The sequence below is a fragment of the Patiria miniata genome, unplaced genomic scaffold (genome assembly GCF_015706575.1).
Source record: "Patiria miniata isolate m_02_andy unplaced genomic scaffold, ASM1570657v1 HiC_scaffold_7, whole genome shotgun sequence".
Classification (NCBI taxonomy): Eukaryota; Metazoa; Echinodermata; class Asteroidea; order Valvatida; family Asterinidae; genus Patiria; species Patiria miniata.
The window spans coordinates 37,201,229-37,228,433 of NW_024037074.1; the positions used below are offsets into that span (position 1 = coordinate 37,201,229).

At 40.5% G+C, this 27,205-nt stretch overlaps 1 protein-coding gene across 1 annotated transcript; it reads right to left on the minus strand.

The window, feature by feature from the left end:
- Positions 1 to 1,837: 1,837 nt before the first annotated feature.
- LOC119745151 (serine/threonine-protein kinase ULK3-like) lies at positions 1,838 to 26,570 on the minus strand. Its single transcript, XM_038221375.1, has 13 exons — positions 26,420 to 26,570; positions 25,326 to 25,466; positions 23,926 to 24,046; positions 22,848 to 22,952; positions 21,967 to 22,110; positions 12,170 to 12,252; positions 9,866 to 10,021; positions 9,289 to 9,394; positions 8,762 to 8,802; positions 7,792 to 7,918; positions 5,623 to 5,690; positions 3,331 to 3,495; positions 1,838 to 1,927 (listed from the first exon to the last, which is right to left on the minus strand). The coding sequence occupies exons 1-13, from the start codon at positions 26,519 to 26,521 to the stop codon at positions 1,838 to 1,840; spliced, it is 1,449 nt and encodes a 482-aa protein (XP_038077303.1). The 5' UTR covers positions 26,522 to 26,570.
- Positions 26,571 to 27,205: the final 635 nt, after the last annotated feature.

Below are 27,205 nucleotides of genomic sequence, written 5' to 3' on the forward strand. Positions count from 1 at the left end.
AATGAATTTGACGCCATATTGGTGAGACCGGCTGGTGATCTACAAAGGACAAGTTGCCGTCTTTATAGACAGCATGATTTCTTTTGTAACGTCGCGGTTCACTTGACTTATATTTTGGCCACCACCACTGACCAAATGACCAAGGTTTACTACAATTTTTCTAACGTCGTGGTTACTTTTATAATGCCGCAAATCACTTTTTCGGCGTTTTTGAAATAATAATCACTACGGAAATGTGTCCTTTTTAGAACATCATAATATGTGCACGTGACCAAAATGCGCGTCAACTGTTGATACAACGCGCGCGTATTTACGCGTAGAACGTTCGTATTATACGCGGCCATCTTCGTGAGACCGGGGGCGAATTGGTCAATATGCAAAGTCTACTGTGTGAATGTTGTATGCATATCCGCTATCCAGTCTTTATATAGAGATCAGTGGTCTGGCCTAATACATTGGTCTATCTCTCTCATAGGATGCCATCTTCGTAGGAAAATTTTAACTGCGTGTTCAATGCCATCAGATGCGTGTGCGCGCAGTGTGGAAAATGTTCTAAATTCGTGCACGTGTTGCTCGAAATTTTTTCGAAATACGGCACTGGCAATATGCGTCACGAAAATTTGACGCCCAAAATGCCGATGCATGTGGCAATCTGTAGAAGTGACGTCATTTGAAAGAGACGTATTTGTCCATAAAATTATGTAGCTGAGTGGACAAACCTAATATTAAACTTTACATCTCCCTGATGCAAACTTTCCATCAAAAGCAAGCATGATTCAGCCTAAAAATGTCCTGTAGTAGTGATGCTAATCAAGAAATCTTGAGGCAAGATTTGTAAAATGCACAGAAACTGTTGACTTACTATTCCTATGGGAAACTGATAAAGCAGGCGCAGGTTTACAGAAAAAAAAGGCACAGAGTGGGCACTGTGCAGTTAAGCCTCTGTAAATACTCTGCCTCCGTCAATATTATGCTGATAACATCCCGTTATCTAAGCTAGGAATTTGACTTTCAAACTGAAAGCTATCTTTCACAAAATTGCTAAAGTATAATTCTTACATCAAGGCATTTCTGCTCGGAACCTTCCTGATGTTCACCAAAATCCACTACTCTGTCAAAACTCAAGGCTACCCTTTTTATCAAAAATTATCAAAAGGGCATCAAGTTCCATGTCTTAAAAGTAATAGTGGCTGGAATCTTCCCTCCTTAATTAATCCTAAATATCCGCCAGAGTTTCTTGGATTTTTGAGGATCTTGGAGGGTCAGGGTTGATGAAGACCCATTGCATTTACCATTAAATTTACCTTTAACTCACCACGATGACCTTGACCTTTGACCTTTTGACCCCAAAACCAATCCCAACTCCCAAGGGCAACCCCCTACCGAAGTTACAATCCCAAACAACATTTCTAACTCAAGTTATCATCCGGAAACTAAGCTGCCCGGACGGACGGACGGACGGACGGTCTAGCCAGACGGAATTGTGGGGTGATAGCATTGTGTTCCCATTATCCCTTTTTCTAAAGATTCCCTTCTGGGGTGATGTTTTTCTATTGTGAAAATAGTGGGGTGATGTGTCCTGAAAGGAACATCACCCCACAAGGGGGGTATGGTCAGAACGGACATACGGACGGCCGGACGCCGTAGGCGATGACAATACCCCTCGAGCCTCTCGGCTGAGGGGTAATGATGGTAAAACCGACCCAACCCGACCCGAAGTTGGTTTCGGGTCGGGTTTGCAAACATTTAGTTCCATGCCTAATGATGCATCACTAGTTTTTTTTCACAGATAAATATCAGAACAATGTGCAACAGATATTTTATTCATTCAATGATATCATGAAGATGACAGGAACTTACCATTTTTGTTTCTGTCGGGTCTAAGGACTTCGTTGATTGAGTCCTGTTTAAGTGGTATTCTTCTGACCTGTTGATATTAAAAAATGCAGACACAATTGTCACCTCATCCTTCTCTGTCTGTTTCATTCTATTGTGAGTAAGTTTGCAACACGTCAAATTGGAAGAATTGCTTCAGTTGCATAACACAAAATGTTGTTGAATTTTTTACAGTAGAAAGTCTGTATGCATTCAGCAAGCCCGCTTGTCCGGGTGGCGGGGGGGGGGGGGGGGGGGGTGTTTCCCCCAGGGTGTGCTGGAACACTTTTTTGTCAGGGGGTTGGGGTGCTTCAGCAGTATACTCTAGCACCCCCATCCAAAAAGTTGGGGATGCTGCAGCACCCACGGCACCCCCCGTTCCTGCGGGCTAGGCATTAGGCAATTCCCGCAGGTGACAAAAATAAGGGTTTGTTAACAAAGACTCATTTGTACACACTAAAAAAGATGAATGCTGCAATAAGTATCTTTTTCACGTACAACTAGGACCACAAAAGATTGTTAGTGGTTATTTGTTTTGAGATATTGGCTGCCATGCAGTGCTCTGTTTTATTTTAATTACAATTTTGGTGCCAAATCTAAAGGGAATGTTAATTATGGCCAAATGTTCAGTGTAACAGAGCTCGTTAAGGCAGCTTTTACTGTCAATGTACATCCACATTAAGGCAATATTGTTTAACCATGCAAACCAACAATGACTCTACTAATCACATGCACCTCTGCTGTTCATAAGAAGCATGCAGAGTGGATCCTGAACATGAAACTGTTGATAGAGGGCGCCATATGTACAAATAATGCTAATTTCTATCAAAACCCTGCGTCCAATAACCGCCATGTCATGCTTATGCTCATCGAGCAAACGCGCAGTATTTAGATCAGAATGAGCATTTGTGTAACATGACAGTTATAGGATGCAGTGTTTTGATATCAGAAACACAAAATGTAAAAGCAAAGGAATCAGTATCTTGTGTCGAAACGGACGACAAGACAGAGGTATGTACATTGAATATAAATCCTTGGTCTTTAATGTGACTTCGAAATTTCATCTTTGAAAGGATTGATTCTACAAAAAAATTATCCAAAACTGAAAGCACTGCGCCAGACATTAAACACATCGACTGAAGTCCTAACTTAAATCTCCCAAGTACTGGGACATTAAATTACACAATTCCAGGGGTTGAGATCATGCAAGGCATGATGATGAGAACCACCATGGCGCAGCAAGATCATACCCATGAGGAACGAGGTTGATGTCTTGCGTGAGGTTTCCTAAGATTTGGTCGGAGTCCCCAAAACTGGATCTTATTGATAGGGCCCTCTACCGACATGGCAGCTTGCAATTGGCCGCTCTTGCAAGAGATCGAGAATGACTGCCTTTAGGGAACAAAGAACCAAATCTTGTCTTGGACAAAATACTACTCACAGACCCATACTCACATCAAGGAACTGTTTGACTACCTCAGCCCTGGCCATATATCTCTGCACCTCGTTATGGAGTGTCTCCCTCCTCCTTCCGTTCGGCTCATGCTGGAGGATGGGGATGAGTTGCTCCAAGGAATCTTGGTAGATTCTGAAGGCTGCCTCATAATTCTCTTTGGCATCCTGTACAAAACCAATGCAGATAACAACAAATTCTGTGTTGATTTGGGTGTTGTAAATTTTCAAAAATGGTAGTGATTGAGTGGCACTGCTGTAGTCTGAGTATCAGCCGTTATCCACGGAGCCAAGTCTTCTGTATAACATCTGATAAGAATTTGTGATGTCATTTCATTCCGAAATCAGGACTGAAATTGCAACTGACCAAAGGCGCCTGCTGATTGGTCCGTTTCTCGAGGTCATACGCAGTCTAGTTGCATAATTAATTGCCGAATCTGTTTATGTATAATAGACCATGGTCGGCTTTGCCAGGGCCAGGGTCTATTACATAGACTAGTACTGTAGCTGGGCTCATAACAAAAAGATGCCTGAGGGTTAGTATGTGATCGTCAACAGATGAAAAGATTTCAGGGCAAAGTGGGAATTTTTTCAAATTAGTTGTTATTTGAAGATGAGAACTTTGGGGGAACTGCATTTGTGCTTGTTAGATTAGTTAAGATAATTAAGATACTTAGGATAATGATCCCACTGTAGAATAAAAAGAGTTCCACCTGGAACTGAGATTGATGAGGCTGATCTGTGCAGGGTTGTAGTATGGTCTATCATCAGTCAACTTGACTCAAATCTTGTCACAAACCAATTCGGGCGATTCACATTGCAGTGCACCACCAAGAGTTTGCCGCGGAGAGTTCAAGTTTCTCAGTGCATTGTGGGAGATGGTCGACAAATTTGCAGCGCGGGACATTTGAAAGTGTTCGTTTTTCCGTTTAGTAGTTTCGTAAGCGTATGATTCGAGGATCTGTTTGCCCTTTTTTTCCCCTTTTAATCAATATGGTGTTTTTTTATGAGCCGGCAGTACGCTATGCCCCAATCTATAACAAAATTAGCTCAAGTTGTCTACTGACACTCATTCAAATGGACCGCGTTTTGTCGACCGTAAACTTGAAAAATGGACTCTCCATGGCAAACTCTTGGTGGCGCACTGCATTGAATCGCCCAAATTGAAAAGATGATTACAACAGCATGAGATAAAACAATGACGAAGGAATGCCTTTGTCACAGTTCATATAAATAGCTGTTTACTCGACTTGAGACTGGATGACTTGTAACGGACTTGTGATTGACTTGTAATTGACTTGTGATTGACTTGTGATTGACTTGTGGCTGACTTGAGATTGACTTGTGATTGACTTGTGGCTGATTTGAGATGGACTTGTGATGAGGCTTTGACTACAACTGTGATTCTAAGTTTGACACACAAAACCCTCTTGCAATTCTTGGCCATCCCAAAACCTAAAATCAGGACCGATTAGTATAAGTCTATCTCAACGGATTGCTCCGATCTGACTGTTATCAAATAGACTCTCCGCTAATTGGACTCTTGAACTAGTGTAGGTTTGCGGTAACACCATGTGGAAATCTATCTTGGGAAGATGTGTGGTTCTGAAAAGAACCGGGTGGTTGTAAGAGTTTCACAATCAACCGGTTCTTTTCAGAACCACACATCTTCCCAAAGGATATTTCTACATGGTGTTACCGCAAACTTTCACGAGTTCATTATTACCACCATGCACAGTTTCAAATCTTACTTAAAATGACTCTTCTTAAACATTGTTTCTCTGTACCTAGAGCGCCGCCATTGTTCAGGGAAGATTATTTTGAATATTGAAGAACTTTGAAAAAGTTAATTACAATTGGTCCTGAAGAATTGAATGGGTTTGCATTCTGTTCTATTTCACAAAATGATAGCAATTTATCATTATTAACTTCGGGGCCAATCGTCCTTACTCGCAGCAGACGCTGAAATGAAAAGAACACAGCTACAGAGTGGTCAAGCTGAAGGCATATAAAGGTGCTTTAGGCAGTTGCCATGTCTCTGACCATGAAGCACAGCCAGATGGAAAGTGTAATTTTTTGGCGGAGGGAGGAAAACTGGAGAACTCAGAGAAAAATCCTGGCGGCACAGGAGAGAATCAACAAGCAACTCTTCTCACATACATGTATGACCCGAGCCAGGAATCAAACCTGGGCCACAGCGGTGAGAGGCGAGTGCTTTATGCACTAAGCAACCCATCCCACCCATGGTGGCGTTGTTCTGTACAGCCTGTTTCACCATTTTAATCCTCTACTCACCTGTAACTCAGCTTCATGCGCTACCTCTAAAGCTATCTGCAAGTTTCGGTGCCCATTGGCCAATTTATCTATCAATGGGAAATACAGAAGAATATTATTAATAATAATAACGGAGCCTTATATAGCGCACGTATCTACCAACAATTAGGTACTCAAGGCGCTGGAGATTATGTCTATTATTAAAGAAAGGTAAATAAAGTATATGAAAAATATGACACCCACTATGTAGCACCTTTAAGGGTTGACAAGGTGCTATGGCGCATATTGCAGCCACTGCCAGAAACACCAGGGCAAACCCCTTCTCTTAGCGATAAGTGTTACTGGGTTCTTTAACGTGCGTTACACAACACACGGGACCTACGGCTTTACATCCCATCCGAAGGAAGAAGTAATAATGGTAAAGTGCCTTGCTCAAGAGCGCAAGAACCATATTCCCACGGTGAGGATTCGAACCCATGTACCACGGCACACAAATCAAACACCGTAACCATTGGACCACAGCACCCTACATTATTACCATAACTATTCGAGAAGAAAACTAGACAGAATTTAAATATTGCATCCTCCTCCTCAGGTTATTAGAGAGGTTTCACAAATGATTGGATACAGTTAGCGCGCTGGACAGGTCATCAATTTGTGTGGTCTTGAAACGTCATACGCAACCTCGCTATCTGCTAAGCGTGTACACAGCACGGATATATTCAAATCAAATCAATTCGGCATTTTATTTTCACATTGACATCTTCAGTGACAATTCATACAGAAATAAATATGTATAAACAAAACATTCTTCACAGACAGTATGCAATTAAGTGTAAATATTAAATGATGTCAACATAAAGGAAAAAGGTAAAGCACTGCTTTTGTACCTTTCCCTGGGACAGGACAAAACTTAAACAACTACACACGGACTAAGACAGGACAATAGGTTTAAAGCTACAGTCCATCATTTGTAATTTGAGCATTTTGTTCGTTTGAAGCAACAAAAGAGTTCAAAATCTGATGAAGGATAATGAGCAACTACCTGATGAAGTTTCAGCTAAGCTTCAGCTGTACATTCCGAGAAAAACAGCATTCTAAGATCTCAATTTCAAATCCAAAGTTACTGAATCATGTTTTGAATTGTTTTGAATTGCAGCTATACGCGACGTCGCGCACTGATCCGACGAATTATAACAACCGCGCGCGCCTGTGCGTCGTTCCAATACTTGTGCGCGCTGCGCTGAATAACAAAACGAACTACTAATTTAAATTTTCCTATGGTGCTTCTTAAGAATCACCGTTGGAAATGCCTTCTTTCGTTGATTACTTCAAAATGACAGCTTCCCAGAAAGAATAATTTCACAGGGAGTTTAGTTCCCTTACTATCTTTCAACCAATTTTGTTTTTCAACAATAATTATGCCAGTTACTTTTCGGATGGCTGCAAATGATGGACTATAGCTTTAAGAGTGAGACCCGGTACAATATGTAAAATAATGAATAAGCAAATCAGGAAAGAAAACGTTTTTTAAGTTAAGTATAAGTATTGATGATCGATTTTTTCAATATTAGGGACCATTAGAAATGGTGTGGGCGCAGGATACGTATGCAGCTTGCATAAATGTGGCCTATTAAAACACCATATTGAGTGATAACTACAATCTGCATCTCAATATTTTGATGTGAGATGCACAATGCTGCATATATAATAAGGAGATTGTTTTATTACTGCTCGCGAGAGGCACATACCATAAATATAGCTAGAGGGGTATTTCAAAAAAACATGTAACATTGTTGAAGATATTGTCGGAAATTTATAATTTCGTACTTGATTTGACAGAAAGGTATTTATAAATGGGGCTTGGGGCCCGATTGCCAATAATGGCCTTCATTATCCATGTCCAGGCCCCAAGCCGGTTTGAACATACTTGTTTAAGACCGGCTAAGCACATATTTGTTCCATTATTGTTAATTAGTTTGTTAGAAACGGCAAGTTTTATAAAAAGCAATAAACCAAATTGATCAATCAGTCAATAACAAATGTGGAATTCAGCAAACACTGTGACTTTTCAGGAATTTGGAAGTGAACTGAATAAATTTAATCTTTGTATTTCCATTAGAAAGAGACAGGCCTTGTGACCAAAAGAAATAGTGACGAAGGAGTGCCAATAAGCAGTGGGAGTATTACCTAGAAGGAACACATCTGGTAGTTGTTTCTCATCTTGAGATGAAGAATCAGGAATTTGAACGACGGGTTGGGACTTTGGTTTCATCATTTGCTTCAGATCCTCGGCTCGAACCATGTACTCTTGCACCTAGGGAAATTGAGAAAATAAATGCACCAAAAAAACGTTATTTGATATTGTTTCGAAAATATTAAGGATAGGATGGCAATGGGTGTGGGAAAGGGCACAGGAATGGGCATATGGTCATGGGAACGAACAGAGCATGGGCAAGTGAAAGGGTTCAGGTGCAGGCACTGGTACCAGCACCTTCACAGGCATGGCATGGGCATGGTCAAGGACAGTTGTGCAGACACAGGCATACAGGGTGTGTAAACGAAAACACGTCCCAAATGGCAGGACCAATTTTTGAATGAAGTTTTGCCTGTAGCACTTTCAAAATCTAGGATATGAAAGCCCAGTCATTAAGCTTTCTTTTAGTACAAGAATCATTAAGATCACTCATGTACTTTTCATGTTATGAAATTTTGAACACAAACACTGTTTTAAAGTTCTGTCCACAGATCACAAAAAAGTAAGTGTTCTTTCAGCAAAACGAAAACAATTCTCATAAGGATGCATATGAATTGTCTTCATTTTGCTAAAAGAACATGTACCTGTTTTGTGATCCTTGGACAGAACTTAACGGTGTTTGTGTTTGAAATGCCGTATTTTGAAAAGTACATGAGTGATTTGAATGATTCTTGCACTAAAAGAAAGCTCATTGGTGGGCTTTCTTAGGCTAGACTTTGAAAGTGCTATAGGCAAAACTTCATTCAAAAATTGGTCTTGCCATTTGGGATGTGTTTTTTTACTCACCTTGTATAGGCATGGAAAATGCTGCAGGAAGGAGCAAGGGACAGGACAGGCCAGACGGGATTGGAAGGGAAGGAAAGGGACTGGACAGCAACTTTTACGTTGATAAATTTAACATACCCTGGATCTGAGTACATCTTTCTTCTGTGCGTCCCTCTCAACTATTGAACAAAAGAATGGACAAAAGAATATCAGTCAAACAATTACCTCCGTCATTTACCAATTTTCCCCACACCTGAAGTCAAGAAGACCTACCGGTGTTGCGTCATTGCTCAATTCAATGGGATCTGGTTATTATGTTTAGGAGTGCTGTGGTCCAGTGGTTACGGTCTTCGACCCATACTCCATGGTACATGGGTTGGAACCCTGACGGGGAGCATGGTGCTTGTGTCTTTGGGCAAGACAATTGCCTCTCTCCATCCAGGAGTATAATTGGGTAACTGTGAAGGTAGAGACCAGATTGCGCTGATCTCGGCTACAGAAAAGTGGTCTCATGACCTGATGAACAGGGGCAATAACTGTGAAGCATTTTGAGATCTAGCTTTGGTGGAAAGTGCTATATAAGCGACACACACTATTATCATTGTTTCTGCAGTTTGACTTCCCCAAAGATCTGCCGATCCCGTGATTAAATTAATTCAACTTACATTGAATTGCTGGCAAGAAGTACTGAAGGGATTCACAGTAGAGCTGAATGGCTGCTTTGGTATCGCCTGACGTATCCTTCTCAACTGCTTGGACTACCAGTGATTTCTGACAGGCAAAGAAAATAATATAAAGTATAGGAATAGGTAAGAACATCACAGTTCAATTCAATTCAATAAAATATTTCTTTCAGCACAACTAAAAAACTTTGAAAGGAAAAATTTGTCTTCCCCCATATACAACATTTGCTTTTGCTGCAATTTTCAGAAATAAATGGATTTGGAGGATTTATTTAACACTATGTTTAAAGACCAGTTGGAGTCTGGACGCTGATTATTACCCTCGCCTTTGGCTCGGATAATTATCAGAACCAAGACTCCAACCGGTCTTAAACATAGTGTTCAAAACCGCTGAAGCACACATTTATTCCCTTATTAAAACCATTATACAGGTAACAAACAGCAAAATGCCTAATAATATAGTCTGTTTGAGCAGCTAGTGACTGGACGATTGTGACATCACTGGTCAGAGATCCAAAAGTAAGAAGATTCCAGGTCAGTTAACGCCAGAATAACTTACTGCTTTCTCAAGTGACTCTGCACAGGGAAAGTGCTGCAGATCGATAAACGGATGCTCAAAGAACTCAGGAAAGTCTATCCTGTCCCCCGGGTCTCTCTGGAGAAGTTTGAGGAGAAGGTCCCGGCACCTATCTGAGATCGGAATGGCGTCTGGAATCTGAAACAGACAAATCAGGATCAAAATTTCAGCAGACAAACCAGTGCACGTGTGCATTCTACAGTAGGAAGTCTCCTGAATAGGCCTGTCACCAGAGCCTGGGTGGGCCGGCGCGTGGGCCCTAGTGAGCAACTGCCTCCCTCCCGCCCCCCCCCCCCCCCATAGCTTAAAATTAATTACATGTACAATTAAGTTTTTTCTTGGGATGTGCCCCCTAGCTGACACCGTGTGCCCCCCCTCCCAATATCTGGAGCTGGCAATGCATTGCTGCTCCTGAGTGATCACATAACATCATCTTATACAGGGCGAGTCAAAAAAAAATGAAACCCAAATGTCGGGACTATTGTTTTAGTGAAGTTCTGCATGTAGCACTTATAATTTATAAGCTTTCTTTTAAGTACAAGAATCATTCAAATCGCTAATGTACTTTTAAAGTTATGGAATTTTAAACACAACCACTGTTTAAAGTTCTGTCCACGGATCACACGAAGGTAAGTGTTCTTTCAGCAAAACGAAAACAGATCACATGGGGATGTGTGTGAATTGTGTTCATTTTGCTGAAAGAAAGCATACCTTTTTTGGTGATCCATGGACAGAACTTTAAAACGGTGTTTAAAATTCCGTAACTTTAAAAGTACATGAGTGATTTGAATGATTCTTGTATAAAGGGAAAGCTTATGAACTGGGCTTTCATATCATAGATTTAAAAAGTGCTTCATGCAGAACTTCACTAAAACAATAGTCCCAACATTTGGGTTTCGCTTTTTTTGACTCACCCTGTATAGTACCTGTACTTGTGGTTCTTTCCTGGTGAGTTTGGACCTTGTTGAAAAGTTCTTTTGTGAACGCAATAAAGTCTGGGCTGACTCCCTTCTACCTTCCTTTGTGCTAGCTTGGTACATGTCCCACAGAAATCTTAAAATAAAATTCCACGACTTTTCCCAAGACCAAATAAGGGCATTTGATGACCAATGACCAATTCCTACTCTTCTTTGGCATAATAACAGCCCATTCACAATACCCTAGCCAGTCAGGCAAGGTACACCACTTCCTTTCAGCCTTCTACAATCCTGGCCAAATCTCGCTGGGCCCCCAACCCCCTGGCCCCCACTCAATGTTGTCTCTCATTGCGCGGTGTGTGCTCCATCAGCTGGAGAGATTGCGCGGTGTGTGCTCCATCAGCTGGAGAGAACAACATTGACTGGGGGAGCGGGGAGTGGGTGACCATGGCAGGCTCAGGAAGTGTCTCAACCTATTTTGGCCAGGATTATAGCTTGACACAAGACAGGTTAATCACAAAAGCATCATAGTGGTGCACTGGACATGTGAAAAGTATTGAGCATACATGTACATGCATGGAAGTAGTGCAAAAAACTGGAAAACTGCCACAGCCAAACCTATGTATCATCCTGCACGGGTTGTGCAGGATTCTATGACTTTTCCATGAATATTTTTTGGAATACCAACTTTCCATGACTCTTTGTGAAAACAACAAAATTAAATGACTTTTCCGGGACAGTTTGAAATTCGAAAAATTTCCAGGATTTTACTGCGACTGTGAGAATCCTGAGTCACAATAAGCCTACATTCATCAACCCTACCATCTCCTCAAAAACCATCTATTTTGGAGGAAAAAGTAAGGCAAGAAATTAGCTTACCATTATTTAAAAACACCCCCCCCAAAAAAAAACCCAACCTTATCATAAAAAAATTGTTTGTAGAGGGAGGGGAAGCTTATCTTAACCTTAAAGAGTCCATCATTTGCAGCTATCCAAAAAGTAACTGGTGTAATTATTGTTCAAAACATGATTCAGCAACTTTTGATTTGAAATCGAGATCCTAGAATGTTGTTTTTCTCGAAATATACAGCTAAAGCTGAGCTGAAACTGCATCAACTTAGTTGTTCAGCACCCTTCTTTAGATTTTGAGTACTTTTGTTGCTTCAAACGAACAAAATGCACAAATTACAAATGATGGACTACCTTTAAAAACCCAAGCCCAGCCTAACCATGATCCACATATCAAAGAGACAAGACAAGAGAAGAAACAGTTAAAATCTGCCAACCCCTCCCATGCTCGCAATGACAAAAAAAACCTGTCATGCCTATATGCATGCTGTACACATTGAAATATTGTACATTTACGTACCTCTATGGGTTTTGAACTTCTGATCTTTTCTGCTAATTCGGTGAAAGTTTTGGAGGCGAAAGGGGCGTGGCCGAAGAGACACTCTGTTGAATAAAAATAGGTCCAATTTATTCCTTGTCAAAAAACATTAGTTAGGGAGAATGTGAAGTGCTGCTCTGTAGAACCATGGTCAATTTGCAGCATAGTATTTCCAAGCTGAACAAATCACAAAAGTTATTTACCATTGTTACGAACCCACTTAATCTGTAATCCTTTAGTACGGTTGCTCCAGCACTAGAATTTTCGGTATTTAATGAATGTTTGTTATGGTGGCTACGCGCGGGTAAATACCCTATATAAGCACTCAACAATCAACAATGACTTGTTATTTATTTCTGGTAATGAAACCAAAGATTCCTCAAAAGCGCCCAAGGGCACTTTGCAGTTCGCAGGCCTGACAAAACCTGTAGAGAGAAGGCAATAAAATGACAGTTTTAGAAGTGGGAGGAAACGTCCAGAAGACTATATTGGAGAATACCTAGGGAATCAGGTAGGGACTGAAACCCTAATTGAAGCATCAAATGGATATCGTAAAAGTCGTGTCATTTCTCTTAAAGGTATAGGAACATTTATAATTACCCTGAAATATACCAACCAAATTAATGAGAAAAACTCGCTCAAAACATAACTGCCATGCACCCTGCTTAAGATGTTGCTTCCAGCAAACAACTGAGCATAAGGCCAAAAAAAAAAAGTCTCTGGTTTCTGGTATGGAGCTTGCCCAAAAAGTGGTGCGGCGACGCAGCTTCTTTTTTTTTTATCTGATTTTTTTGCTTCAAATGTCGGCTGATGACTGCAAATGGTGCCCGACTAAACTTAGTGCAAATATATGGGAGTCCAGAGAGGCCACATAAAGCTTATTCTCGACCATAATTCAATCTACAAACACGTTAAAATTGTGCAGCAGCAGAATTCCAGTTAAACCAGTGAGTTTGGCGGTTTTGAGACATCATCTTTCATTGAAAAAAAAACTTTTTCATTTTGCCGACGCGCATGGCTACGGCGACGCGCGCGCATACCAGAAACCGGAGACTTTTTTTTTTTGGCCTAACTTAGCAATGTTGTAGAATTCGAGTCCAGGACTTGGACTCGAGTTGGACTTGAGTCACATTTTTCATGACTCAGATTTGACTCGAGTCACATTGGCTTCGACTCGAGGCTTGTGACTCCAGACTCGGACTCGAGGCTTGTGACTCGAGACTCGGACTCGACGTTGATGACTCGACTACACCACTGATAATTATCCTGTTAATACATTGTCCTGTTAATACAGTCAGCATGCTTCTAGGAAAAGTGAATATCAAAATGAAATTAACTTTTCATTGTACGGATATGGACAATTACTAAACTTTGAATGTACATGCAGTTTGCATTCGCAGACTTATGAACAGACACGTTCCATCCACCATGCTCTACTGTTCGTTTGTATTGCTAGCCAATGCCACAAACACATACAAAACATGCAGTGGTATGCACTTACAGCACGGCTTTCAAAAATTCAATTTAATGGTCTTAGTGGACCTCTGCCGATGAGCAAATAATTATTTCGTCTTTTTCGGATACTGTGAAGTTGGTCATGTTCAAAATCAGAGCGCTTAAACTACAAATAACATTAGCAATGTTTTCCACAATGTTTGCACTGGCATTCACTTTTGTTTTGTCCATAAGGAAAAACAACAAAAAAAATTCATAGAAAAATAAGCAAAATATTAATATAGTAAAATATTTCAAGTTTTTCTTGTTAATTTGGCCTTGAAGTTGATGGACACTACATAATATGAATATATTATTATGCAAATTTAAGCCCCACCCTCTTTCCACACGGGTAGTTTATCACTGAAAACAATATACTTGTACTTTTGAAGGACTTTCAAAAATGGATTTACAGATTATGTCGATCTGTCAATGAGTATGGTCTTGAAAACGTGAATTTGGTCATTCACAAAATTAAAACAAATCATGTGCAAAGCAATTCATTTAAAAAGCAATAGAAACCTCTCTTCAGGTTGTTTTCATTCTAATAATCACTTTGTAGCATGTGGGTGAAAATTCTAACATTTTAATAGGCAACGTACAAGGCATTCCATAATATTACTTTTACATTAGATCCTATTTTGAAATGACATTCAACTACTGATCAGCAATTAGAATATTCAAATGTGCAAAGCACCGTCGTTTTGTTTTTGCAATGCATACAACACTAACGGGTGGGGTGTGTATTCTGTATGAAGGACTATCAACCAACAACTTGACCAAGGCTAGTTTCGTTGCGGTGCGGTCAACTGAGGCTGGCCTCATGAAATCCCCAGAATGAGCAGATGCTTTCTTTGTTTTTGGAAATGAAGCCAATGAGCAAAAGCTACAACACTCTAGCTGCTAAGCACCTAGCTTAAGATGATGCTTCCCACAAAAATGCACGGAGAATAATGTCCTGTTAATTACAGTCAGCATGCTTGTAGAAATACCGACTATCGAAATAAGATTAAGTTTTCATTCACACAGATGGACAATTCCATACGGTACATCGGTACCCATCCTCTCCCGGTAGTTCGAGATCAAACGACCTTCGTATATCATAAATATTCAAATGTTTAAGTTTTAAAATCGCGATTACACTATTGGCTTACCGTTCTCGGAAAAGAACATATTTTAATAGGGCCTCTACACAATCACAGCTTACTTTATTTAAATTAGTCACTAATGTCACATAAACAACTAGATCTTGCAAAATAATGAAATACATAGAGACACTGGACTAATTTGGTACGAAACTATGATGACTTAATCTTTATCGGGTGCACAGAAGTTGAGTTTTACCTCCATATCCTAATGAAGTTTGGGGACATTTGGGACGACAACGTCTGGCCATGCCGTATACATATTCAAATTTATCATGAATAAGGCCCGCCCACTTTACAATGAATGTGGGCGCCGTGGAGCCAATTCAATACATGTACATTTGTATTTCATAAGCACAAGTAGAACGCCACCAAAACACAGAATTAATCCTGATCCTTCGGAAGACATTTTAAACTCCATAATCATAATTAGGCCAATATCGTTTTACCATGTGCTGGAGAAATATTACAATAATTGCTAAGTGGCCCCGCCCACAAAGCTGAACTGGAAACGATAGGGCCGCGGGCGCGGGGTGGGGGTGCAACTTCCAGCTTAAGGGCACCGATTCGCGAAAGAACAAATAATGCTCAAAACCATAACTTGTTCTATTAAATCACCTTGGTAGCCGGTAATAGACAACATTTGCAGTAACTTTCAGAATTTTATGGAAATGTGCACGGGTTACAAAGACTTGTCATATAAAACCGGTTTCAAGTTTGTTGTTCAGATGCTCGTTTACCAACTATCACAAGCGGCTATAATTAACAACATGTTCATGTCTACCATTTCAGTTGAGTTTAACAAGCCCGCAACGAATTTCGTCAACCGGCTATCCAAAAATTTTTCTATTTTTGAACGATCGATATTAATTAAGTAACCACAAACGTTGAATACAGCCGGTTCTCCTACCGTTATTATCACAGTTTCAAACAACATGATCCATCAATATGAACCTGTTAATTGTACCGCAGTTAAAGAACGACAAGAAATAAGATTGCGAACAGATATTTTCTAAGCAATAACCGTTTAAGCTATGACATTTCATCACACAATGGCTGCCCAAAAAAGATTTTCCACTTTATTTACACGGAGTTGAAACATTTCACCACGCGATTTACATATTCAATTTATGCTAAGTAGGTCCCGCACAAAGTTGCTGCGCATACGCGTTACGTATGAGACTAAACGACACGCCTACAAGTGAGCAAGCTAAACCTACCTCTGGGCGTAAACGATGGACGCTTCGTCTGGAACGCGCCAATTTGGGGATCATGCATCCCGAGTCTGTAAAATCTTTATTGCGTCTAGACTAGAATGCTGGTTTTTCTTCCTCGAGAAAACAGGAATTATCAACGTTTCCATGCGATGGTTTGAACTGAACCATCGCGTTTTCAACGGACACGGCTTTGCGTGAATTAAGATGTAGGATCAATCAATATTTTGACTTGCCTGTCTTTCTAGATGTTTCAAGAACTAGATTATTTATTTCTCATTTTTGCTTGGAACAAATATATAATCCCCCCACACACTCCAGTAAGTCTTAAGAAAAGTTAGATTAGATATTAGATATTGTTCTAACTTGTATAAATAAGAATATCCAGAATGTTGTGAGAATATTCAGAATTATTTATGAATGCAACAAAAATAAACCAAGAATTGAAATTGGGTCCCACAACACCCCTGAGATGTTTTTTGAACATGTCCAAAAATATCGGCGCGCTTCCCGATCTTCTACCGAATTAACAAACTCTTGAGGCACTCAAGAATGGCCATAAGCGGCGAATCGACTTAAACTTGACCGGTAATGTGTAAACCTATCTAGCATAACTTTGAACAATTAAATGCAACCCGCCACGAAATACGCGAGCAGGTCTCACAAAAATTTTGTAAAACGAGCGATTCACGAGAATCACTCTCAAGCGCAACGAGAGATTACGCGAAGAGTTACCTAAACTGGCGGGAAATACGATCAACATAGAATTTGTCCCCCCAAAAGCACAGCTTGATTTCTTTTACTGGGTCGCTAATGTTATCCCAAATGATATAATCAAGCGTAAAACTACAATACACAGAGAAACAAATTAATATTTGACACGATTATTATGTCTTAATGGTAATCGGGTTCAGAATTTGAGTTTTACTTTCATTATCACAATGGCTTCAGGCCGATACTGTACGACTATGTGCTGAGCAAATGTATTAGAATTTATGCAAATTAGAGCCCGCCCATTTTCAAAGCTGAACGACAGGGGGGGGGGGGGGCGGCGCCAACGCAATATTTACGCTACTTACAGTTATACTATACTGCTCATGACGATCCTATTATTATTCGTAAGCCTCCGTAGAACATGATGATGGAAGGTACACAATGTACATCCCGCATTAGGTGAAAATCCATGTCATATGAAATCCGAAGCTATAGTACTCAAATAATGAATGTTTATGAGTGCAATTGTACGAGTTATTTCATTCGGTGACAGATGAAATGTTCCATTCCACGAGGCGAAGCCGAGTGGAATGCAACATTTTATCTGTCACCGAATGAAAGTATTCTACCGTTGCAGGAATGTGAAACATTCATGATTGGTTATATATAACACCTTAATAAAACTTCATTGTCTGATATAGTGTGACGCGTTTTCTCTTCTCAGACGTTGTTCAGTTGTGAATCAGTATGATGCTTCAACAGCTGTTCCTGTAATGTTTTACAACTTTGTCTGATCGTTTGGTAGCATATTTAATTTGCTTCTTTGTGTTTGCATGTACATGTAGCTGTCTTAAATGTTCAAATACTTCATCTTCTTTTATAGGAAACAATCTCGCGTAAAAGAGATACACTTTTCCAGACGAGCATTGCGATGTATGCCTAACATTCTACAATCAAATGCAACCCGCCACGAACTACGCAACAGGTCTCACAAAAATTTCAAAGAACGAGCGATTCACGAGAATCACTCACGTGCGACGTGCGTCGCCAACGAGAGTTTGAGATGGGTGACTAGATAAAACGCATGAAGTAATATTTATTAAATTTGCCTCGAAACAAGCACAGCTTGGTTTTTTTTAACTGGGTCGCTAATGTTACCCAAATGACTTAATCAAGCGTAAAACTACAATATGTAGAGAAAACAAATTAATATTTGACACGATTATGATGTTTTACTTTTGATCGGGTTCAGAAGTTGAGTATTACCTTCATAATCATAATGGTTTTAGGCCAATATTGTACGACTATGAGCTGATGCATATGTATTAATGTATGCAAATTGGGGCCCGCCCATTTTTCAAAGCTGTACGGGAACGATCTAGAGAGTAAAATGTGTTGACTACCTGCAATGAACTTCGCAAGCAGGTTACCAACATAATTATCCTTATGACGTTTGGAGACCTTTGGGACAACACCGTCTGGCTATGCATATTAAAATTTATGATAAATAGCGCCCGCCCACTTTACAATGAATGTGGGTGCCGCCGGGCAAATAAATTCAGTACATGTATTCCTATTTCGTGTGACGTACGATCCTAGCACAAGTAGTTACCCATAAAAAAACCCCACAAAATGTATCCAAAATGGCGATCCTTCGGGAGTTGATATTTTAACCTCCATAATCATATTAGGCCAATATCGTATGACCATGTGCCGGGGGAATATTACAATAATGCTAAGTGCCCCGCCCACTTTACAAAGCTGAACTGGATGGGAACGTAACGATAGGGCCCCCAGGGGGCCGGGGGCACACGATTCCAGTAGCAAGTGCGCCAAAAGAACAAATATGATAACCATGCTAAAACCACACTTTTTCTTATTAAAACCACCTTGGTAGCTGGTAATATATAACATTAGCAGTAATTTTCAGAAATAGGTGGATTTGTGGGTTATAATACAAATAAAATTTCTAAATAAGCATTATACTGATGTGCATTGTTCGGCAATGTGTGAACTTCAAATCAGCCACAAACACAACCTCAATCTTTTAACTTTTAACTGATTGGTTTTAAGTTATTCTCTTGCTTTTATTCCATGTTTTTATTCCATAAGTGTTTGAATGTTTTTGTCCCCAATCAATTTCATGTTTGCTTATATTGTTTGGGTATTTTCGTGTCGGTTTGTCTTTCAAGTTGTCGTTTGTATGTCGAGTTACCCTGCATGTTGCAATGGGAGGGGGTATGTGGTTTTTGTGTTTTTGTGTGTCTCAGCTTGTTTTTGTTTTGTTTTGTTTTGTGGGGTGTTGGGGTGTTTGTTTGTTTGTTTGTTTGTTTGTTTGTTTGTTTTTTGATGTCTTTTCATGTTTTATGTCAGTTAATGCACACATCTGTAGCATTCGCAATGAGAACATTATGAAAAGGCAAAACGCATGTTCCAGACAAACATTACATGTACGCCTTACTTTCAACATTTAAATGCAACCCGGCACGAACTAGTAGCAACTACCCAAGCAGGAATCACACAAATTTCATCAAAGAATGAGCGATAACGCGAATCACTAGCACTCGCAACACAACGCATGAAGTAAAAATTTATGAAATTTGCCTCAAAACAAGCACAGCTTGATTTCTTTAACTGGGTCGCTAATGTTACCCAAAACTACCACACATTGGAACGGAATGAACATTTGACACGATTATGATGTCTTAATGTTGATCGGGTTCAGAAGTTGAGTTTTACCTCATAATCATAATGCTCCAGGCCAAAATTGTAAAACTGTGTACTATGCATATGTACACATTGCCCAATTTTCAAAGCTGTACAGGAACGATTGAACCAAGGGGGCGGGGCCAACGCAATAGTTTCGCTACGTGTACATCTATATATGACGAAATAATAATGACGATCTTATTAATTATATTCCTAAAAGCCTCTGTAGGGACATGATGACTAGTTTCAAAACCACTAATTGCTTTTTGAAGGTATACATCCCGCATTATTAGAGTAAAAATCCATGTGATATGAAATCCCACAAAACTTTCCGTGTACTATATCATGCCACAAATACGGTCCTAGAGTCATTAAATGAAATCTATCCATTATATCGTTTATAACCTGCTCCGAACTACGAATGCAGGTACCACAAAAATTGATTCTTACTTTAAATAGCAAACACAACTCAATGTGACGTTTGAAGATATAAAACGGTACCTCTCTCTGAGCACAGCTTCGTTTAATTCTACGGTTCATTAATGTCACCTATGCAAATTAACCATACTTAAAACTACACTGTATCCGGTAATGAGATTACTATTTTAACACAAAAATGATGTTAAAACAATTCCAACCTCAAAATCTGGTTCAGAAATTGAATTTATCCGCCTCAGTCATATCCACTTTAGGCCAATATCGTGACGCCATGTCTGTATGCATATTAAAATTTATGCTAATAAGTCCCGCCCATTTTATACAGCTGAAACTTGTACAGTCACAAGTCGTGCATGCGACGATTGCAATCGCCGGCAGCGTAGGAACGAATATGAATGGTTCATGACGAGCAAATGACCCCCAAAAATAATTCAATCAAATTCTAAAACTAATTCCTTGGCGACAATCTGCTTAAAAATATAAATTGAGATTTTTTAGAATTGACAAATTTCAAAGTTACAAGAAAACTACTGTCCAGAAAGTAACGGACACCATATTCCCCCAAACAAACAAACCAAAAAATAGAAAAGAAAAAAAAAGTATGGTTTTGCCGATTCAGAGAATGATAATACAATAAATCTGAAGCAGATTATTTAAAAAAAAACTGTCATCATTTCAGCTCAGTAGATGTACTTTTTGAGAAAACTGTGAAATAAATCTTCTTTTTTCGTGACGCAAAGCATTGAAAGCCCCTCCTTCCCAAATGCTCATTGATAGATTTTGAAATCCCCCTCCTGTGGTATGATCCCAGTTTGTCACTCCAGAAATATAAATCATCCACGGATAATTAACCGCTAGCAAACTAAACTTAATTTGGTCAATTAGGAACACTATTTAAAAAAAAAACCTCACTTTTTTTTCTCATGATGGTTCGGACCGAACCTTCGTAATAAATTGATGGTAATTCCAGTTACAGACAACTGTATCCAAAGTCTGTAAGCCCTTAATGAAGGATTCAAGTCTTTACAGACTTTGCGGAAAAAACATCACAAGTATTAAAAATAAAAAGGGGAAATAAAAAATGCATCCTCGCCAACCCTCATTTTTTCCCCATGTTTGTCATAATGAAGATCCTTGAATGTCCCATTATTTACAAGTATACCATATTTGTCCGACTTTTAGGAAGAATGACGACTGCATGTGACGTAATTCCATCACGGATCCTGCTCCAGGAATGGGGTCTGCAGCGGCTGGCCGGGGTGAGCCCCCATGGGCTAACTGTTTGATTAGCTCACCCAGGCTACCCTGGGTCAGCCCAGGTCAGCTAATCGCATGCTCCATTCTTTGAGGCAAAATGCCAAGGTAATAAAAAAAACCTTGAAACTAATGAATGAGCAAATGATGCCTCTCTTTGTACGGTAGATGTACGGCATACGAACAATTTAAAACAAATATACTGGCCACAACTTTAAATAATGATATAAAATTGTGACATATCAGTGGAATGGAGGGGGAATGAAGGGGTAGGGGGATGGGAGGTGGGTGTGGGGGGGGGGGGACGAAGTCGCCTCCCTCTTTAAGCAGAATGTTCAATGCCTCTCCCTCTAGCCCCTCCTCTTTGGCCCTCCCATTTATGATGAACAGTGCTACCTAGTGTCACATGGTATCCAGTCATGTCTCGTTGAACACCCTCAAATAGGCTAAGTACAAGCCCCTCTTGTAAGATAACTTAATTCCACACAGCTATGTTAAACAGAAAGAAGGGTAACTGTTACACCAATATAAAATTACATTTCCAATAAAAGGCCGACTTGTCACTGGGTACAAAATGTCTAGAGTTAAATTGAATTTAATCAAACTGAATTGAATTGAATTGAATCGAGTCATGGCTCTTTGAACAGGTGCAATGATGGTTCCCCCCCCCCCCCTCTTCCCAGCCCCCCATAGGCTAAGTACTAGCTCCCTAGTTAGATCTTTGGACGCCTCATGAGTGTTGTATAGGCCTACTGAAAGAACAGTTATTTAAACCAATAAAAATTACATTTCCAATAAAAAGCTGACTCACCAAACATGATGACCCCCACTGACCACAGGTCCACTTTGGCAGCGTATTTACGCTCGAGGATGATTTCCGGAGCCATGTACAGGGGTGAGCCTCTCAGAGTGTTTGCAAGCACGTCCTCCGTCATGTAAGAGGCAAAACCAAAATCTGCAGGGGAGAATCAACGGGTGTCTTTTGTCAAGTTCTCGAGCACATCCTCAATACCTCTAACTTGGATATGGGGTCTGCATCGGAGAACAGCCAGGAGCAAGACCGCAGTTTATTTGAGATGAAACTTACACCTGTACACTTATAGCAGTGTGCATCTCTCGTCCAACGCAATCCAAAATGACATCATGTCACTTCTTGGTCAACGTTCCCTGCTGTACAAATTATAATACGTATGGCTTCGGGTTCCAGTGATTCAAGTAGCCCAGATAGGTTGGCCGTCAATTATTGACTAGACGAGTTGAATACCTACAGTTCTCCCTTGAACTTGCTCTAGTGTGTCATTGTCCTTATAACCTTTAACATGAGGTTAAGTCATTTAAATACAGTTGAACCCTGATAAGAAGAGCACTGTTAATACAAGATACTGCTTATAACGAGCACAATTTTAGGTCCCAATTAAGCCTTTTTTTTTTCTTTGTTTCCCTTTGTTTTTCAATGCTGTTAATACACGGTATCTGTTATAACATCGTAATTCATAAAGTCCCAAGGACCTTGATATAAAGGTGTGTCGACTGTATCCACACATGGGAAATAATTGCCTTAGTGACAGTGACCCTTTTAGATGAATACCCTAGATTTCCGGAAACCGGAAAATTCAAGTGTGATCCTTAACACAGCATCCTTTTAGCCCTATGACCATGATGACCTTTTTTTTTTCATTGCAAGTGACCTACCTGCTAATTTGAGTACTGGATCGTACGAGTTGGACAGCAGTAGGTTCTGAGGCTTCAGATCCATATGGGTGATATTCTCTGATTGCAAATGGTGGAGGGCACTCGCTGGACATGAATGGGAGAAAAAACAACCTATTAATTACCTCAGAATGATTACACATACAGAACTTAGAGGTTTTCAAAAACTGTGCCTTCTCAACCACTTCGGGTTCATCTCTGGTTTGTTTTGTCTAGCGCTTGTGAACAGCAAGCCAATCATAAGTCATCCAGTCCCAAGTCAAGTCACAAGCTTCACCTGCTCAAATGAACTCAGACAAAGGTATTCTTTCTTCCACGTTCATCATACTGTTCACGTTACGTGTGACCAGATTCATGAATAGACTTGTGATTGACTTGTGACTAGCCACTTGTGACTGGACTTAACTTCAACACTGTTGGAAAGCAGTGCTGTAGCCGAGTCCATTACAAATAATAATAATTTGGGAGGCTAATCATCCTTACTCGCAGCTGGTATGCTGAATTGCGAAGGACGCGGCTACAACGTGGTCGGGCCGCTGGCACGTAAAGGCGCCTATGGCTGCCGGCCACATCAACCCATATGACCACGGAGCACAGCCTGAGATTGAAGTGTTTGATTTTTCCAGAGGGAGAAAAACTGGAGGGCCCGGAGAAAAAAAACCTCGTGGCACAGGAGAGAACCAACTCACAACTCTACTCACATGTGATCCGCGGCCAGGATTCGAACCGTGGTCACCTTGGTGAGAGGCGAGCCCTTTACGAACAAGCCACCCATGCCACCAAATCCGGTCACAAGTTACTCACAAGTCAACTCACAAATCTGATCACAGTGGATGCATATATTGCACAGGAATGCCTTTGTCAAGGTTATTTGAATAGCTTGTGAATTGACTTTGGACTGGTTGACTTGTGATGGCTTATGAGGACGCGTGGTTGACTGTTCTGCAATGCTGACAAACAGTGTCTGGGTAACTGCTGAACTCCCAGAAATTTGTTTCACAGCTCATGCAGAGATTGACTACTATATTATGTCTGTCCCTGGCTTAAGCAAATAACTCACCGATTTGTCTGACAAATACTCTGACTGTCCTCTCTGGCAAGGCCTGCTTGGTGCGAATAAAATGAGACATGTCGCCTCCGCTGCAATACTCCATGATCAGATAGATGTACGAGTCATCCCACTGTTTAAAACATACAAAACAAAATGAAGTCCATGCACTTTGTAATATATTTTTTTTAAAATAAATCAACAAGGGCTAACAAAGTCCAGACTAAAATGGAATTAAGATGGCAATGTTATTTTCATGCATTCAAACATGTTATTTTCAATCTAGGCTTGAATCATGGCTTGAAAAGATCTGCTTCTTAGACCTAATACTTACATACAAGCATGATCTCCATTTACTGCAGATATGTATTATTTTGATGGATTCACTGTTGTGGAGTGCAAACATCATATTCTGATGTTTGCATCACAGAACTCCACGATCATTTTTATCGAGTACCAAGTACGCCTAGAGTTTAGGGTTTGCTCATTGCACTTGGCAGACCTGTCCTCGACATCTTAAAGCTGCCACCCTAAACCGGACCAACTGGCGTACATTGACCTAGAAAGCGGCAACGAACCTTGAGGGGATCATTGTCTGAGCCTCACTGCTGCATGTGACCGGAGACACAGAACAGTGTCTGCCCCTGTCCTGACAAGTGGCGTCACGTACCCTATCTGCAATCACCTCTGCGCATCAGACTTCGGCCTCCGAAGCCATATGCATGCCCACAGATGATAACTGCACAACGCATCATCTTCCTCGGCTCCAGAGAGACAACCACCAATCATTACACATATATAAGGTCACATGCAGCAGTGAGGCTCAGACAATGATCCCCTCAAGGTTTGTTGCCGCTTTCTAGGTCAATGTACGCCAGTTGGTCCGGTTTAGGGTGGCAGCTTTAAGATGTCGAGTTGAGGGAAGTCGAAAGCCAGGACGACCCAGGCTCAGATGGTCGGATCAGGTGAAGACTTTAACCGGCATGTCACTCAGCGAAGCAAGCAGCATTCCTCTAAAGAGATCCCATTGGCATTCCATCCTGCAATCCACGAAGCATCAGTTATGATGTGATCGACAACAACAAGGTCATTAAGAAATTTCGTTTACTGCCAAGGACTCAGACTTGGCTAAAACTCTAATGCTTTGACTACTGTGACTAAGTGGTTGTGTTTCCAATCTCCAAAAGCTTTTCCATTTATATTACTCCTGTCCATCAGCTCATTAGACCAATTTTCTGCAGCAGCTCAAGAAGATGTGCGCCGGCTGCTCTGCACCCTCGCAGTCACCCACTTACACTTCTTGATGGAGACAGGCAATTACAGTAAAGTGTCCTGCCCAAGAACACCATGATCCCCATTAGGGATCACTAGGGATTGGTTATTTGCCCTCTGCGCTCTGACCTATGACCCACCTGAAAATCTTTGAGCTCCACAATGTGCTCATGCCTGATGCGTTTCAGGATCTCAATTTCCGTCAGTAGGTTCTCCACCGAGTTCTTGCTCAGGCTGCTCTTCAGTACACACTTAATGGCTACCACCTCTCGCTGCTGACCCTGTGCATGAAACATACATAAGGCAAAATCCTTTCTGCTTCCGATTACTTGGCATTTGAAAATAGGGAAGTTCGGCAGGTAGGGTCTTTTTTTTCGGGGGGGGGGGGGCAATTTTGTTTTGTGTTGATCACATGTAGGTGTCAGCGTGTAGTCAAGGGTAAAAGGTAGTATTTGATGGTTTTGGAACTTTTTTCTCTTCCCATCGTTTGATCACAATGATAAAAGTCCTAACAATTAATCATTTTATAGAATATAGGTGTTCATCCAGCCGGGTAGAATCTATGGTTTATAATAGAAAGTGAGGTTCCAACATCATTTGTTTGGCAAAGAAAATTCTCCAATGATAGTAGTGACTACTACCGTAGTTTGTTTGAAGTAAAACAATCTAGCAATCTCTTTAAATTATCTTATTGAAAACAACCACAGTTGACAAGATTTGTTTTATCAAGTATAACGTTTCAGAAAGGTAGTATTTGAGTCAATCAAGATTGGCAATTTCAGTTTTCCTGTAGGCTAGCAGTTTTCCTCTGGAAAGATTCCAATATCTGGCTATCAAAAAGTTTTCCCTTTTCTCTAGTGACCTATCATCAGCCATCAGAAAGTGATAATAATTATATATCCTAAAAAGTCAAATTTAGCATAGAAAATATTGAAGTGTTTACTAAGAAAACACTTAGAAATTTTCAGACCAGTCTCATAGGGTTTGTACACAGGGTGACAAGTGATATGGGAGTCTCTCCATGCACTGAGCATGTGGATAAATTTAGCGTTGTGACTCATCTGATGCTGAGCTGCTGGCCCGGCCCGGAGTGTAAATAAACGGACGAACGTATCGGGCTGGGCGCGGCGCAGTGGCAATGGTTGGGGTTGGCTGAAGGCCTAACTTACAGCCTCGAAAATGACATTTTTGAAATTCCTGATGCCCACTTGAAATTTATGATAAGGAAACCAACCTTTCTATAAGCTTTGTACACCGTCGCATATGATCCACTTCCCAACTTTTCTGTGAAAACAAACCCATTCAATTTGGGTTGTTTTACCGACGAAGTCGCCATCGCGCCGTCAAAACGTCAACCATGCATGTTTGTAAACACTCGGCAGAACCAATGGGTTAAAGGTAGCAAAAGGGGTGGAGTTATGGAAATCACGGATACATTATGGTAATCACGGATTCTCTATAACATCTCTGTGTATAGAGGATCCATGGCCATGTGTGCAGGTAGTTTTGCCGGCAGGGTTAAAGAGTAAATTACAGAAAAGAAGTTACTTAAATTGGAATTTTCCACTTGCAGAATAACATAAAACACAACATAAAAGAAAAAGAATATGTGTATAATTAACAAATTATATTTTTGCTACCTTTATAAGCGGTGTTTTGTGATCCCGCCCCATCCACTGATCGCCGGGAAAAATCCCGCCCACATACCTGCGGCCTATGTATTCTGGATTTTGAGTCCAGTCAACACAATTGCGCCCTCAATCGACAAGGGCTGTGGATTTTTTTCATTTTGGAAAGTTTTGGCACAATAATCGGAGAGTTACGCTTGATTCTTTTTTCAAGAAATGATTACGTTTAACAAATATCGGGACTTATTTTTGTATTATTACTTTGTATATTTCTATTCTTGGTGATATAATTTGGCGTAGTCCCATACAAGATGCACAACAAGTTGGTGTGATACTGATATATCCAGATACAGATAGTATCTTTTTAGTTGTGGTGGGGCTTTTCAGAAAGG

Excerpts from the sequence above, each read along its gene's own strand:
- LOC119745151 (XM_038221375.1), bottom strand. The coding sequence starts at position 26,521 with ATGGCGACTTCGTCGGTAAAACAACCCAAATTGAATGGGTTTGTTTTC. Across the intron at positions 10,022-12,169 it reads GAAGTTCAAAACCCATAGAG|ATTCCAGACGCCATTCCGAT; the intron begins GTACGTAAATGT and ends TGTCTGTTTCAG. Across the intron at positions 1,928-3,330 it reads TAGTCAAACAGTTCCTTGAT|GTCAGAAGAATACCACTTAA; the intron begins GTGAGTATGGGT and ends TAATATCAACAG.